At 47.0% G+C, this 12,855-nt stretch overlaps 1 protein-coding gene across 2 annotated transcripts in view; it reads left to right on the forward strand.

Moving 5' to 3' along the window:
- CUL4A (cullin 4A) overlaps window positions 1-1,649 on the forward strand; it is a 45,698-nt gene extending 44,049 nt beyond the window's left edge. For both annotated transcript variants that reach the window (XM_060129254.1, XM_060129255.1), the window contains one exon: window positions 173-1,649. In XM_060129254.1, coding sequence (XP_059985237.1) covers window positions 173-268 — 96 coding nt within the window. In that variant the 3' untranslated portion in view covers window positions 269-1,649. The remainder of the gene's footprint in view (window positions 1-172) is intronic.
- The last annotated feature ends 11,206 nt before the right edge of the window (window positions 1,650-12,855 follow it).

Raw genomic sequence — 12,855 nt, forward strand, 5'->3', positions numbered from 1 at the left:
CTAGCGTTTTATAATTGGCCTCTGATTATAAACAGTTCTTTGTAGATGGGTGTGTTGGTACGTGGTATATGCATATAACTGCAATCCCGTGCCTCGAGCGTGGTATCTTATATTCCCCTATGGTTGTAGCTTTAACGCCACTATAATTGGGGCTTTTGTTCTTCTTTTCCAGCCTGGAGATTTGAAAAAGAGAATCGAATCTCTCATAGACAGAGACTACATGGAGAGAGACCAGGACAGTCCCAACCAGTACCGCTACGTGGCCTGAGGCTCGTGGCGGCTCCTCCCGTGAGACACTAGAATGTATCTTTAGGGCAGAAACACTTCTGTGCTGTTTCCAGGACTTTCTGGTACTCAGCAGCATGGCTGCTTTGGGACTAGCAGGAAAGGGGGTCCTTGGCTCCTCCTTCACAGGCTCAAGGATTTGCAGGTGGCTTGTGTACCTTCCCTCCAGTTCTTCCTCCTGTTCTGTTAGGCGTTTGGATGGTTCCGTGGCTCTGCAGAGTGACTCTGAGGTCAGACAAGCAGATCCTGGTTTCTTAAAAGAGGCTCCTTTGTAAGCTGTGTTCTCGTGGCAGAAGCTGATGTTCGGTGTGTGTGTGTGAGACCCTCCGTGCTGCCCTTCTGTAGCTGCAGGGACACAAGCTCTTAGACCCAAAACAAGAACCCTTACTGGTGAACTTAGGAAGAAACAGTCACTGTTAAAGCTGGCTGGTCGATTATGCAGCCTGGATAGTAGCATCTGTTCCAGGTCTTTCAACAAGGGTTAACCTCTGAGGAGTGGCTTTCAGGATGGGGCTCCTTGGCGAGACCTCTGACGCACCAGGAGGACGCCACGTCCGACGTGTGTGATGCCGCGAGCCCGTCAGCGCCTTCACTTTTACTTCCACTGCGTCCCTCGTGGATTTTCTGTTTGAGGGTTTAGAGGGGGGCAGTGTGTGTGTGTTTGCTGTTCTAAGATTGAGTCTAGCAGCCCCGTTCTCTGCATTGGGGAACTGCTGTTTGATTTTTTCTAATTGCAGTGTTTGTACGATTGCGACAATAAAGTTTGGTTTTGTTTTCACGGCCCTGGGCAGGGTGGCTGTCCTCTGCTGTAACCACTGTAAACGTTTCGGAGGAGACTTGACGTTGTGAGCAGGGGTGACCTCGGCGGCACCTGCTTTCATTGCTGTGTGCGCGCAGCCGAGGCTGCGCGGCGGACGGTGACGTTCGTGTGGCACCTACAACAGACACTTCGCTGAGAGCATTTAAAAGCGCTTATATTTTACACAATAGCAGGCTACATTTTGATTCAAAGCTACCAAAGGAATTTTGATCATGGTGTAAGTGTTGAAAGCAATATTTTCTGGAATATACCAAGTTTATATAATTTGATTTTTGTGCTAAATTATTAAAAGATTCTCCCTTTTTGAAACATGTGTGTTTAAAATATGACATCTTATGGGTTTCCATATGAAAATCCTCACTCTTTAAGTACCATCCTTATTTCTATATTTGTAAAGTTTCATTTGTGAGTTCAGTAACAGGTGGTTGGTAAGAGACCAGATAGATTCTACTTCTTAGACTTTAAGTTCATTATCTCTTGATTGTTGACATTGTAACTGAATGTAGACTTACCCTGAATAAAATTAGTTTAATTGGCCTTAAAATTACATTACTGCAACTGTGGCGCAAACAACACGTTCCTCCTCACCCTTTAGCATGGCAGACGTCAGCCCCCGGCCCCCCGCCCTGGCCTCACTGTGTTTCACCTGTGCGCTTCCTTCAGGGTCACGTCACTCACGTCTCATTACAGTTAAAGGTCAGCGTGGGAAACGCAGTCGAGGAATGATTGAAAAGGAAAAGACATGTAGGCGAAAAGCTACTAAATTGGAAGGAAGAAGGTGAGATGCTTTGAGGCCTTTCACGGGGAAGCCCTGAGCCTCAGGCAGGAGGTCGGGGCAGCGTGGGACGGTGTCAAACGTCCCCTTTAAAACAGACCCGGTGACTCTACAGTAACAGCGGGAAAGAAACAGGCAGGAGGAGTGGAGCGTTGTTTCAGGCCTCTCCTGACGCAGGGCAGTGTCGGGGCAGAGCGGTCCCTGCGGAAACCGCGCCCGCGGAGCTGCAGCGGGGCGGGGCTGGGGACAGGCGTGTCGCCAAGGGTCCAAGAAATGAAACTAAATAGAAGAAAAAAACTTGAGATGCGTCTCTTTTGGAGTGGCAAAAAGTCAAAAACGAATTAAGATCCCTTTGTTAAAAGACAAAGATAATTGACATTCTAAAAAATCGGGGGGGGGGTGGGAACGTTTTTAAATAAAAACTGGCAAATTTGGGGGTCAGAATAAGGCAGTGCTGAGCATTTCGTGTGCACAGAACTGCCAGCCAGCCGGCCGTGGCTGTGCTCTCGGCTGTGCTCTCAGTGAGTCTGAGCCCAGAGCAGCTGGGGGTGAGGGGCGCCGTGGTCCCTGGCCCAGGAGGTGGTGGGTCGGGAAGGGCGCTTGCTGGGGCTGGGGCGGGGCTGGGGCTGGGCTGGGGGCGGGAGGGGCTGAGGTAGGATCAGAGCTGGAGGACAGAGCGGTGGGTCAGAAGAAGCAGCGAGTGGTTGTGATGCCAGGGCGGCCACGCCCCCTGCCTCAGGCCCCAGGGAGCCGTTCCCGGTGACAGGTTAGGGTGGGCGAGCTGTTAGGCCAGGCAGGAGCTCTGCTGCCCAACACCCTGTCCCCCCGTTCCCTCCCTGGGGTGGGGGGTGACCCTCTGATGAGGTCGACCCTGGTCCAGCTCTGGCCTGGAAGTGGAACCTGCCCGTCAAGAGACGGAGGGTCGAGGGGTCAGCAGAGAGGGCTAGGGGGACCGGGCCATCAGGGTAGGATGCGGAGCGCCGGGCTCAGACCCGCGGACCCTCAGGACGTGACCCCTCAGTTGCAGCGTGGAACGGTGGTCCCTCAGCTAAACTTACAAGCACATTGTTTGAATGTTCGAAAATGCCTGTACCCTTGACCCACCAAAGTCCACATCCCTTTTGATGTCCTGCCGCTCGTGGGGAGGGAAGCCTGGTACCGGAACAGCACGCATAGAAAAAATCCTGAATGTCCTTGGACAGGACTTAGGTGGTGTCTGTCCAAACGTGTGTGACGCTGGGTCCCCCAGGCCTTCCCCAGAGTGAGATCCAGACGCTGATGGAGCGGTTGTCGCATGGGAGGGAGAGGTGTGGCCACGGTGGGGGGCAGAGCACCACCCCTGTGCACGCGTGTGTGTATGTGTGCGTGCGCGCAGGTGCACAACAGCACACAGCTGTCCCCTCACGGTGGACTTCCAGGGCCACGGGGAACTGTTCATTGCATACTGTACTGCTTGAATATTTGTCAAAACAAAAAGTTTGTAAATAAAATTCATCCAAATTGTTAAGAAAAACAAAATGGCCCCGCATACCACACCCATAGCATCCTGCCCCTACCGTGGAGGGCGTGGTCAGCCCACCCAGAGGAGGCCCAGCGCCCCTCGCCCCTCTTCCTCCTCTAGTCAGTTGTGTCCTCTTCAGTTCCTTCATAGTAAGTCACACATTCCAGCCTCCATGTACCTGGCTCAACTTTTCTCAAGAGCGTCTAGTATGAAAATGAGGAAATGAAGGCCCATATTCTTCCCCATGATTCCTCCCCCTTCCAGTTTCTGACAGCTTTTGTCATATCATGTTTATATATTTATACATATTAAGCTTTGCATGTTTTGTCTAAACGTTGCAAACTCCCAAAAGGCATTTACGATCATCTGTTAACTCACCCTGGAACCCCGGAGTGAAGTGTGATTCTGTCTGTACCTGGGCCGCTCGGAGTCTGAGCACAGGGATGAATAAGCTCTCTTCTTCCAAACGCCATCAAACGCTCAAAGTTCATGTCATATTTTAACTTGCTTTATATTTGGACTCTGGTCCAGCTTTTTGTCTTCCCTGGACATTTTAAAATAAAAATTTTAAGTAAAAATATAGCAATTTTTAATGCTATTGACAAAAAAACCCACACAAACCTTTGTCTTATCACTACGATCTGCAGTTTTCTTATTAAACTCTGCACGAATCCAATTTCTTCTCAAAGACCTTTTCCTCAGAACCTGATGCCTTCCGACCGGCGGCGTGGCTGGCGTCCCCTGCTCCCCAGCCCCCAGCCTTCATTTCACTTATTTTCCTGATGCGTTTTTACTAAAGTGATCCTCACATGACTTCCTCGGCAGAAAGGCACGGGAGGAAAACGTTCTGAATCCTTGCTTGTCTGACTTACTTTGCCTTCGTGTTAGTAGTTTGGCTGCATGTGAAGTTCTAGGTTCGGGACTTCGCTGGCGGTCCAGTGTTAAAGAATCCGCCTTCCGATGCAGGGGACGCGGGTTCGATCCCTGGTCGGGGAACTAAGATCCCGCAAGCCACGCGGGGCAACGAAGCCCTCGCGCCGCAACTACCGAGCTGGCGCGCCGCGGTGAAAGATCCCGCATGCCACAACTAAGACCCGACACAGCCAAATAAATAAATAAATGAAGTTCTAGGTTCACGTCCCGGCCCAGAACTCGGAAGGACTCGCTCCCCAGCCTCTGATTTCCAGCTCTGAAGTTGGCTGCCGTTGTGTAACTAACCTGGTTTGTTTGTTTTTTTCCCACAGAATGTTTGAAATCTAGTCCCAGGTTTTCGTATTTCACAATATTGTGACATGGGGCCCATTTTCATTTGTCCTGACAGGACCCAGTGAAACTGCCTCTTCAGAAGACTAGTGACTCCCTCTGTCCTTTCTCCACTCACTTCCTCAGGGCATCTTCCCCTCTGATCCTCCAGCTCTCACTTACTTTAAGAGGAATTTTGTGACGAAAATAGGCCAGACGATCTTGAATGGAAACCCACAGCCCCCTCCCCTCCCTGCCCCGCCGTAAACTTTCCATTTCTGTTTCTGGTCAGTTCTTCCCCAGCGCAGTGGCCTCTAGATCAGTCTGTCACTTCCTGTTTCCTGATTACCCCCAATTTTAATAGGAGACTGTTGCTTTGTTTTGTTTTTATGGCTACAGTATGTTCTTGAAGTTCTGAGGGCACTAATTCAAATTTTTGAAGTTCTTTTCTCTTTCCGCACGTCTAGGGCAGGGTTGTAAACCTTTCCTGTAAAGAGCCAGACAGTAAACACTTCCTCCTTTGTGAGCCCCACAGAGTCGCTGTTAGGTGTTCTCTATTACTTTCCAACAACGTTACGTAAAAACCATCCTTAGTCCTCTCACACCAGCCACGAGCTTTGGCTTCTCAGATCCCCTCGAGGATCAGGGGTCGGGGGTTCTCTGCCCCCCGGTCCCCAGCACAGGATGCCCCACATTCTCTTGGTTGCTGGGGTGCGTGTGATTTGTGTGTCTGTGTGTGCACCTGTGTGTTCTTACAAAGACAGGAGGACAGCATAGAATGGGAGGTGCAGATGTAGATAAACGTGAAGCAGCGACATAAAAAGCTGAGAAGGTTTTTACGGGTCCCTAAGAATCAAGGTCGACTGCTCTGTAAACGGAGATGGTGCTGCATCTTAGAGCAGACTTGCTGTAAGCTTCTCACACCTTGGAGGCCCCTGGGCTGGCAGACAGAAAGGGTTAGGGCTGGAGCTTCACGGTCAGGTGGCCCAGGGGTCAAAGCCTGGCTCTGTCGCCATCTGGGTGCCCTTAAGAAAATTACACTCTCTAAACCTTGGTTTTCTTATCTTTTAAAAGAAGATAATAATGCTCCTTAGCTGTGGGGTTGTTCTGAGTTAATACAAAGGTACTTAAGACAGTGCCACAGGCCAGCACATGTGACAAACGGGGGCCTGTTCTGATTCGGTATAAATCTTAAACCTGCCCAAAGGGGTTAAACCGTTGCAGAGCAGGAAAAGGGGGGCAGGAAAGTGGGGGAATGGGAATAAAGAACAGAAATAAAATGATCGAAACACTCCAACTAAAAGGCAAAGACTTTCAGACTGGATAGAAAATTAAGACCCAGGTAGGTATACGTCATCTACAAGAAAGTCGTTTTACACATAAAGACACAGACGGGTCTAAAGTAAAAGATGAAAAAAGCTTTAGCATGAAAACTAATCATAGGAAATTACACACAGAAAGCTGTGTGGCTATATTAGCATCTAGTGGACTTCACGACAGGGAGTATTTGCAGAGGTAGAGGGCATTTCATAAAGATAAAAGAGGTACTCATCAGAGCCAACCCTAAATGTACAGACCTCTATAACAGAGCTTCCAAATTAATGAAGCAAAAACTGATGGCTGAAAAGAGCAATTAGAAGCAGCAGACAAATCCATGATTGTAGTCGGAGATTTCAGCGCTCTCAGTAGCTGATAAGTAGACAGAAAAACAGGAAGGACATGAAACATTATCAACCGACCTGACCTCGTGGATAATTACAGAATAGTACACTCAACAACGTTCTTCCCAGTTCGTGGGGACTCTAACCAAGGTAAGCATGTGATGTGTCATAAAACAAGTCTCACTGCACTTTAAAGGGCTGAAACTATACAGAATGTGGCCTAGATCACAATGAAATTAAAGTAGAAATGTAACAAAGATAATTGGTAAATGACTAAATGGAAATTAAGCAATACACTTCTAAATAAATAATCCAATAATTCTAATATAAATAGCTAGCATAAATAACACACTTTTAAATAAATAACCGGGGCTTCCCTGGTGGCGCAGTGGTTGAGAGTCCGCCTGCCGACGCAGGGGACGCAGGTTCGTGCCCCGGTCCGGGAAGATCCCACATGCTGCGGAGTGGCTGGGCCCGTGAGCCACAGCCGCTGAGCCTGCGTGTCCGGAGCCTGTGCTCCGCAGCGGGAGAGGCCACAACAGTGAGAGGCCTGCGTACCACAAAAAAAAAAAAAAAAAAAAAAGAAACAAAAATTATCAATATTAGGAATGAAAGGACATGACAACAGATCCTACAGAGAATATTATGAATCAGTTTATGCCAATAAATTCTATAACTTAGATCACATGGTCAAATTCCACAAAATTTGCAAATTATCAAAATGGACACAAGAGGAAACAAAATAAAAACTTTACACGGTCTTTCAGAAACAGGAGGGAATAGTTCACAACTAAAATTATGAGTCCAGCATTACCTCGATTAAAAGATAAGACAAAGATATCACAACACCGACCAATGTCCCTTAACCAAATATTAGCAATTTGAATACACCAATATATAGAATCAATAATATACCAAAACCAAGTGAAGTTTTCCTCAAGAATGCAAGGTTGGTTTATCATTTGAAAATCTAAAAAAGAAAAGAAAGAAAAGAAAAACGTAATCATCTCAATAGATTAAGAAGATTTTGATGAAATTCAACACTCGTTGATTTTATTTTTTTTAATACTTATTTATTTGGCTGCTCCAGGTCTTATTTGCGGCACGAGGGATCTTCATTGCCACGTGTGGGATCTTTAGTTGCAGCATGCAGGATCTAGTTTCCTGACCAGGGATTGAACCCAGGCCCTGCATTGGGAGCATGGAGTCTTAACCACTGGACCACCAGGGGAGTCCCAACACTCCTAGATTTTAAAAACAACTCTCAGAAAACTGGGAATAGAAGGGAACTTCCGTAACATGAGAAAGGACATTTACATAAGATTTAAGCTAACATTATGCTTAAGAGTAACAGACTGAAAGCTTTCCCCCTAAGGCTGGGACAAGGCAACCTTTATTCAGTATTGTGTTGAAGATCTTAGCCACTGCAATAAAAAAAGAAGTGAAAGGCGTATAGAAAAGAGTGAAGAAGTAAAATAGTCTTTATTTTTTATTTTATTTATTTTTTTTGTTTGCAGTACGCGGGCCTCTCACTGTTGTGGCCTCTCCCGTTGCGGAGCACAGCCTCCAGACGCGCAGGCTCAGCGGCCATGGCTCACGGGCCCAGCCGCTCCGCGGCATGTGGGATCCTCCCGGACCGGGACATGAACCAGCGTCCCCTGCATCGGCAGGCGGACTCTCAACCACTGCGCCACCAGGGAAGCCCTAAAATAGTCTTTATTTACACATGACGTTATCATATAGGTAGAACATATGAAAAAATCTACAAAAAATGCTACTAGAATAAGCCAGTTTAGCATGGTCAGAAGATGCAAGGTCACTAAACAAAGATCGACTGTATTTCTACATTCTAGCAACAAACAATTGGAAAATAAAATTTTAAAGTACAGTTCCATTTGAAATAGTATCCAGAAATGTGTGAAATACCTGGGGATAAACTACAAACTATACAAAAAGATGAACACACAAAACTATCAAGCATTGCTGAAAAAAATTTAAAGAACACCAAAATAAATGGAGAACAACAGCGTGTCATTGGAAGACCCAATATGGGGGTTGTTTTTTGTTTATTTTTGTTTTAAATTTATTTTATTTTGGGGGGCTGCATTGGGTCTTAGTTGCGGCACGTGGGATCTTCATTGAGGCACGAGGGACCTTTTATCACGGCATGCAGGCTTCTCCCTAGTTGTGGCGTGTGGGTTTTTCTCTCTCTAGTTGAGGTGTGCGGGCTCCAGAGCGCACGGGCTTTCTCGTTGAGGTAGCTGAGCTCAGTAGTTGTGGCACACGGGCTTAGTTGCCCTGCAGTATGGGGGATCTTAGTTCCCTGACTGGGATCGAACCTGCATCCCCTGCATTGGATTCTTTACCACTGGACCCCCAGGGAAGTCCCAAGACCCAATATTGTTAAGACGTTGGTTTTCTCCAATGCCCACCAAAATTCCAGCAGGCTTTTTACTTTATAGAAAAATGATCAACTGAGTCTAAAATGCCTATGGAAATCCAAAAAGCCAAAGCAGTCTTTACAAGAACAGTTGGAGAACTTTAGCTTTCAAGACTTTCAAGACTTATTATATAAGCCTACAGTAATGAATACATTATAGTATTGGTGAAATGATGGACATGTACATCAACTGAATGGAACAGGGAGCATCACAATATATCCACTTATTTGGGGCCAACTTATTTTTGACAAAGATGTCAAGGTAATTTAATAGGTTAAGAAAAGTCTTTTCATCAAATAGCTATCCGTATTGGGGCAGGGGGAGGAATGAACATTGACTCTTATCTCACACCATCTGCAAAATTTAAATTTAATTTGATCATAGGCCTAGTTGTAGAAGCTAAAACCATATACTTTCTAGAAAAAAAGAAAAAAACCACAGGAGAAAAATCTTTATGGTGTTGGGATATGCAAAGATTTCTTAGGATAGAAAAAGTATGAAGCATAAAAAATACCAATAAACGGGATTTTCATTAAATTTAAAGTTGGCTTTTTAAAAGGTACTATTAAGAAATAGAAAGGCAAGCCACATAATGGTGAAAAATATTTACAATACATCCGAGTATCTGTATCCAAAATATATAGAAACGCTTAGAATTCAATAACAAGAAAACTAGTCACCTATTTTTAAAAATAGGACAAAGTTCGAACACTTACCCGAAGAAGATACCTGAATTATTAGGCACAGGAAAAGATCTTCGACCTCGACAGTCATCAAGAAAATGCAGATTACAATCACAATGAGACACCATTAGAGAGCTACCGTCATTTTTTAAATGTAAAAGACTAATGATACCAAGTATTGGCCAGGATGTGGAGCTACTGCTGGGGGGAACTTACAATGGTACAACCACTTTGGAAAGGCGTTTGACAGTTTCTTTTTAAAGCTAAACATGCACCTACCATATGACCCAGACATCCCACTCCTAGGTATCTACCCAAGAGAAATGAAAGCATCTGTCCACACCACGATTTGGTGTCGAGTATTTATAGCAGCTTTATTTGTAACCACCAAAATACTGGAAGTAACCAAAAGTCCTTCAACAGGTGAATGGGTAAACAGGTGTGGCAGAGCCACACTGGAATAAGCTGCTATCAGCAATGCAAAGGCATGAACTAGCGGTTCACACGGCATGGATGAATCCAGATACAAAGAAGTATATACCATGCCGTTCCATCTGTGTGAAATTCTGTAACATGAAAAACTAACCTGTAGCGACCAGATCCACGGCTGCCTGGGGCTAGGGATGGGGGAGAAGCACAGAGCGGCACGAGGGGCCCTTTGGGATTGAAGACGATGTTTTCTCCCTTGATTGGGGTGGTGGTTTCGTGGGTGTTTGCTGTTGACTAAGAAAACGCAGAAGGCTGCATATAAGAAAGAGCTTCTTTGGGATCTTCGAGAATTTCAACTTGGGAAACGCAGATTTGGGTAAAGCTGAAAGAGTGTTCAATAGAAGAGAAAGCGTCGGGGGTTTACAAAGGCGAACGCCATGAGCTCGTGTTTGTTAATTTACCATCCTAACCATTTTAAACATATTTGTTTATTTATTTATTTAGGCTGCTCCGGGTCTTCCTTGCGGCCTGCGGACTCTTAGTTGCCGCCTGCATGCAGGATCCAGCTCCCCGACCAGGGATCAAACCCGTGAGCCCTGCACCGGGAGCGCGGAGTCTCACCCGCTGGGCCCGCCAGGGAAGGCCCCGTGAGGTTGTTAGAGTCCATCGACTCTGACACAAGAAAGGAGATACCTGTCCGTAAGGGAGAGGCTGTCACAAGTTAATTAGGCCAGGGGTCCGATAAGTGTCTTGAGTTTCTGGAACGTTGTGCAGATGTTCCGGACACCTGCGTCAAGACGATAAGTGGTCAGAGTTCCGATTCCATCCAGACTGAGATGCGTACAAACCCCACTTCCTCAGCGGCCTCTGGTCCAGTTAGAGGCTCTCTCGGCAACACTGGCGCCAGTTTGATTTTCCTCTCACACTACGTTTGTCAAAATTCATCAAACTGTACACCTAACATGGTATGTGTATTTTATATAAACTAACCTTTAAAAAGTGGATTTGACAAGGTAAAAGGTACAAGAAAAAAAGAAAATGAATGGGGCACCTTTCCCTGGCTCTAGCTGGAGAAACGAAAAGGCAAGAGGAGACTGGTCTTAGGCAGTTGGGCTCGTGGTCATTGTGAGCTTTCTTAATGTTTCTATCTTGGTCCTAAACTTTTTTTTGTAGTTAAGAACAGACAACGCCCAGATTAACTGATTAATAGTCCAGTCTTATCTGTCTGGAACAGAAGCTCTCCCTGGAGCTCTGCGGTTACACCCTCTCTCGCTGTCAGCCTTCCCAGCCTTACTGCTGCGGACTTGTGGGTTCGCTGGCCACACAGAACCACTGTGAATTACAATCATGAGTTACAAACGTGGAAGTAGCTTCATGGGGACTTCAGTTCCTGCCCTGCGTTGCCCACGACTAGGAAGAAGCCTTGCTGGCCACATCTCGTTTCTCAAACCAGCTCAGGCCCGAGTCACACCAGCTCAGACCAGGGGCCCAGACGGCGTCCAGGGCGTTGCAACTGGAAACTCCACGTGACTGAAGTCACACAAGTTCTCGTGCTGCAGGTGACTTGGAACTACTGGATTTAACCTGCTTTCTAAGAAAGCAAAAAGTTTTGGTTCTTTTTTATGAGGGTTCCTTTTTTGTAACCTTCTAAAAGGAAGCCTACTGTGGTTGAAGAATTTTGAGGAAACTAACAAAAGGGAGTTCTCCGAGAGGTGCATGGGACGTGTATAAAAGATGTTCTCAATGGCCTTACGTTAAGCAGCGGAAAAGGTGTTAGCCACCTGGAGGGGAGGCTGAGTTTTTAAAAACGTTGCATGATGGGAGTCTTGCTTCTTCCCCCACTTATTAGCGTACATGTCACTTGAAAGCACACTGTTTTCTATTTTTCTGACATGTTATTCATTAATACTAGTCTTACACTTACCAGCCATCATCCTCTTGCCTTTTGTTTCATTACTGGACTAAAAGTAAATATTTTTGAGCTAAGTGGGCAACAGAACTGGAAAAGAGAAGTGAGAAATCACGGTCCCCGGGAGTGTGGTGCAGGCCCACGTCTGCTGTGAGCTGTGCCTACTGAGCGCCAGGGGCCCCCTGGACTCACAGGTCGGGGCTCCACGCCGGGCAGCCCTGTGGCACCCACATCCCCCAGGTCCAGGGCTGGGGACTCTAACGTCTGCAAACAGTGGTCCCTTCCAAGGGGAGTTCTTGGGCAAAGCAAGAACGACGGGTAACTTGAGTGAAACAGAAACACCAGCACACTACTCAGCCCGTGAGGAAGGGCAAAGGGAAGGATGAACCCTCAAGCCCTTTTATGGTCGCTGGGCGCGTACACCGGCAGGAGTGTATTAAACACCATTGCTTCTAACCTAGTCAGTTTAATCTACAGGGGAAATGAATCTCAAAGAAAAATCATAAACAAATAATTTATCCTCAAAATATTTATCATAGTATTTGTGAGGTAACAGAAAATGTCCATTTGGTCTCTGCCCCGGTTCCTGGCACGAGGCTCCTGAAGCCCTCGGAACTCCTGACGAGGCCGCTGGGAGCATCTTCTGTTCTAACACTGGGTCTCTGACCCTGTTCCTGACACACAGTCCCTAAACCCCCTGGAGTTTCCTGGGTGACAGGGGCGTCCTTTGTTCTCATGAGGCGACTCCAGGGGGGCTTCTGGGTGGCTCCTGGTCACCACAACGACCAAGCCGTGATTAGAAGCTCGGAGCTTCCAGCCCCGCCCCATTCTCGGGGAGGCAAGAGGGCTGGAGACTGAGTTAACCATCACTCATGCCTCTGTGATGAAACCTCCGTACAATCCCAACAGCGTGGGGTTCAGAGAGCTTCCAGGTCGGGGAACACACCTACGTGCCAGGAAGGTGGCACCCCAACTCCACGGGGACAGAATCTCCCGCGCCTGGGACCCTTCTGGGCCTCGCCCCCTGTGCCTCTTCATCCGGCTGTTCATCTGTGTCCTCTCCTCCGGGATAAACCAGGAAACCTGAGGAGCGCTCCCCCCGAGCTCTG

Source organism: Lagenorhynchus albirostris, chromosome 18, assembly GCF_949774975.1.
Source record: "Lagenorhynchus albirostris chromosome 18, mLagAlb1.1, whole genome shotgun sequence".
NCBI lineage: Eukaryota > Metazoa > Chordata > Mammalia > Artiodactyla > Delphinidae > Lagenorhynchus > Lagenorhynchus albirostris.